This window comes from Cherax quadricarinatus, chromosome 9 (genome assembly GCF_038502225.1).
Source record: "Cherax quadricarinatus isolate ZL_2023a chromosome 9, ASM3850222v1, whole genome shotgun sequence".
Classification (NCBI taxonomy): domain Eukaryota; kingdom Metazoa; phylum Arthropoda; class Malacostraca; order Decapoda; family Parastacidae; genus Cherax; species Cherax quadricarinatus.
Window position 1 is genome coordinate 17439701 of NC_091300.1, and position 4317 is coordinate 17444017.

Consider the following 4317-nt stretch of genomic DNA (forward strand, 5'->3'; position numbering starts at 1 on the left):
GGTAGAGGAGCGGGAGGTAATACTGTTGAGGTAGCCGGGAGGTAGAGGAGCGGGAGGTAATACTGTTGAGGTAGCCGGGAGGTAGAGGAGCGGGAGGTAATACTTTTGAGGTAGCCGGGAGGTAGAGGAGCGGGAGGTAATACTGTTGAGGTAGCCGGGAGGTAGAGGAGCGGGAGGTAATACTGTTGAGGTAGCCGGGAGGTAGAGGAGCGGGAGGTAATACTGTTGAGGTAGCCGGGAGGTAGAGGAGCGGGAGGTAATACTGTTGAGGTAGCCAGGAGGTAGAGGAGCGGGAGGTAATACTGTTGAGGTAGCCGGGAGGTAGAGGAGCGGGAGGTAATACTGTTGAGGTAGCCGGGAGGTAGAGGAGCGGGAAGTAATACTGTTGAGGTAGCCGGGAGATAGAGGAGTGGGAAGTAATACTGTTGAGGTAGCCGGGAGGTAGAGGAGCGGGAGGTACTTTAGTCACCTCCTCTGACAAGTGCTACTGTTGTTCTAATTTATTGCAAGTTTTAGTTATATTGCTGCAGTTATTACTGAACTTAAAGTTCTCTCTAACTTCCTTACATTCCCTGTGGTTAGGTTCATCTTGGCACTGATTATCAGTGCCATCCCCCAGGTGTTGTGTGACCCTCATGTGTTTACCTCTTACCTCTGAGTAGAAGAATACTGCTATTGATACAGATAGAATTTGTTTCGCTATTAAAGAGTTTGAGCCTTCACCAGTCCTTGCTCTGAGTCACACTGGATAAGTAATTTAAATAATAATAATAATAATAATAATAATAGTTGGTGGGAGACGGCCGACGTGTTGAGAATTCATAATGATGATGATGATGATGATTAATAATAATAATAATTATAATGTATGTGAGGTGTAGCGAATAAGAAAGAGAGAGAAAGAGAGAAAAGAGAGGTGGTTGGGCAGTGTTCCTGAAGCCTCTCACACCCACCACTCCAGTTGTCCATCACTTTATGCTATAATGGCCTCGTCAGCTTCATGATGGAGGAGCTGAGGGAGGGAGAAGGAGGAAGGGAGAGGGAGAACGGGGAGAAGGGTTGAGGAATAAGAGGGGGGAATAAGAAAAGGAAAGAGAGAGAGATGAGACCGAAGAATAGGATGGGAAGCAGAGTAGGTAAAGAAGCAAAGGAATGAGGAAGACCTGGTGGCTGAAAGAAGAAGAGGAGGAGGAGGAGGAGGAGAATGAAGGAATAAAGAGACAGAGAAGAGGACTGGTTCATCCCCCTTGGCAGAACAACTGACCCGTTCACGGTCCTCAAATATGACAGCCATCTGAGTCGATGATTCCTGGTATACTCTAGAGAGAGAGAGAGAGAGAGAGAGAGAGAGAGAGAGAGATGTATGAGCAAAGGGGGTGAATTTTACTCACAACAGTGATCTCCCACAGAAACAAGCCACCAACCCATGCTAACCCAGTGATCTCCCACAGAAACAAGCCACCAACCCATGCTAACCCAGTGATCTCCCACAGAAACAAGCCACCAACCCATGCTAACCCAGTGATCTCCCACAGAAACAAGCCACCAACCCATGCTAACCCAGTGATCTCCCACAGAAACAAGCCACCAACCCATGCTAACCCAGTGATCTCCCACAGAAACAAGCCACCAACCCATGCTAACCCAGTGATCTCCCACAGAAACAAGCCATCCACCCATGCTAACCCAGTGATCTCCCACAGAAACAAGCCACCAACCCATGCTAACCCAGTGATCTCCCACAGAAACAAGCCACCAACCCATGCTAACCCAGTGATCTCCCACAGAAACAAGCCATCCACCCATGCTAACCCAGTGATCTCCCACAGAAACAAGCCACCAACCCATGCTAACCCAGTGATCTCCCACAGAAACAAGCCACCAACCCATGCTAACCCAGTGATCTCCCACAGAAACAAGCCATCCACCCATGCTAACCCAGTGATCTCCCACAGAAACAAGCCACCAACCCATGCTAACCCAGTGATCTCCCACAGAAACAAGCCACCAACCCATGCTAACCCAGTGATCTCCCACAGAAACAAGCCACCAACCCATGCTAACCCAGTGATCTCCCACAGAAACAAGCCATCCACCCATGCTAACCCAGTGATCTCCCACAGAAACAAGCCATCCACCCATGCTAACCCAGGGATCTCCCACAGAAACAAGCCATCCACCCATGCTAACCCAGTGATCTCCCACAGAAACAAGCCATCATCCCATGTTAACCCAGTGATCTCTTACAGAAACAAGCCATCCACCCATGCTAACCAAGTGATCTCCCACAGAAACAAGCCACCAACCCATGCTAACCCAGTGATCTCCCACAGAAACAAGCCATCCACCCATGCTAACCCAGTGATCTCCCACAGAAACAAGCCACCAACCCATGCTAACCCAGTGATCTCCCACAGAAACAGGCCATCCACCCATGCTAACCCAGTAATCTCCCACAGAAACAAGCCACTAACCCATGCTAACCCAGTGATCTCCCACAGAAACAAGCCATCCACCCATGCTAACCCAGTGATCTCCCACAGAAACAAGCCATCAGCCCATATTAACCCAGTGATCTCCCACAGAAACAAGCCACCAACCCATGCTAACCCAGTGATCTCCCACAGAAACAAGCCACCAACCTATGCTAACCCAGCGATCTCCCACAGAAACAAGCCACAAACCCATGCTAACCCAGTGATCTCCCACAGAAACAAGCCACCAACTCATGCTAACCCAGTGATCTCCCACAGAAACAAGCCATCCACCCATGCTAACCCAGTAATCTCCCACAGAAACAAGCCACTAACCCATGCTAACCCAGTGATCTCCCACAGAAATAAGCCATCCACCCATGCTAACCCAGTGATCTCCCACAGAAACAAGCCATCAGCCCATGCTAACCCAGTAATCTCCCACAGAAACAAGCCACTAATCCATGCTAACCCAGTGATCTCCCACAAACAAGCCATCAGCCCATGCTAACCCAGTGATCTCCCACAGAAACAAGCCACTAACCCATGCTAACCCAGTGATCTCCCACAGAAACAAGCCATCCACCCATGCTAACCCAGTGATCTCCCACAGAAACAAGCCATCCACCCATGCTAACCCAGTGATCTCCCACAGAAACAAGCCCACCTTGATGAGAACAAGCTGTTGGTTATGAGTCATCCTATCTACCGCATCTTCTACGTCTCACATGACTCTCAAGATCTCAAAATATTCTCATACATCGCCCGAGACGCCGCCTCTAACGTCTTCAGATGTAACGTCTTCAAGGCCACGAAGAAGGTAAGGCAATACACTGTCTCGGAAAGCATATACACACACACAAACACACGGGGCCAGGAGTTATGACTCTACCCCCTGCAACACAATTAGGTGAGCACACACACACACACACACACACACACACACACACACACACACACACACACCACAAAACCTCTCTCTCTCTCTCCTGAGTAAGCGGTCTAGAGTACGTTCCATCACAGCCACCGGAGCCTGGGACTCGCTATAAACTGAAAGCCTAACTCCGTTTAGTCACAGTGGGACAGGTGGTAGTGAACTGTGGCGGCACGACCCCTAGACTGTCCCCCCCTCCTCTCTGACACACACACACACACACACACACACACACACACACACACACACACACACACACACACACACACACATCCGTGTTGTCAACAAAGCTGTGTATTGTATGTCATGTCAAGTGTACATCTAATTATTTTTGAAGCCAACAATTTTAGGTCAGTTTTATGTCATGATGATTTCTAAAATGAACGGCTGCTGTAAATAACGCTTTAAGTGTTAAATACGCATTATTGCTCATGTTTACTCTGCGCTCCACAAGGTAAGTCATTCTTACTTGTTACACGCATGTCAACTAAACTTGTGGTGCATTAAGTACGTCACAAGTGAACGAGAACAAGATTCACAACAAACACACTATCTGTAGAAGAAACTTATGGCGACGTTTCGGTCCTGTCCTGGACCATTATCAAGGACTGAACGAAACGTCGTCTGAAGGAGCCATACAAATTGTGGGTTACTTATGAATGGTTTCAACTGCAGTGTTGTGACTCGTTTTTCCTTCAAAAAAAAGTGTGTTGACATGGATCCTCCCTAGAGTATAGTATCGTCTTTGTGGTGTGTAAGATAGCTCTGTGTGGCTTGAATATACTGTATACAGCCTCGACCAGGTGTGTGGCGTTGGTATACTGTTTACAGCCTCGGTCAGCGTAAGGCCTCATCTGGCATGTCTATTGTGGTGCTGTGTGTGTGTGTGTACCATGCTAAGGTACATCT

At 48.4% G+C, this 4317-nt stretch overlaps 1 protein-coding gene across 4 annotated transcripts in view; it reads left to right on the forward strand.

Moving 5' to 3' along the window:
* LOC138852465 (carboxyl-terminal PDZ ligand of neuronal nitric oxide synthase protein-like) overlaps positions 1-3375 on the forward strand; it is a 640924-nt gene extending 637549 nt beyond the window's left edge. For all 4 annotated transcript variants that reach the window (XM_070083268.1, XM_070083269.1, XM_070083270.1 and 1 more), the window contains one exon: positions 3130-3375. In XM_070083268.1, the coding sequence (XP_069939369.1) occupies positions 3130-3360 (231 nt within the window). In that variant the 3' untranslated portion in view covers positions 3361-3375. The remainder of the gene's footprint in view (positions 1-3129) is intronic.
* Positions 3376-4317: the final 942 nt, after the last annotated feature.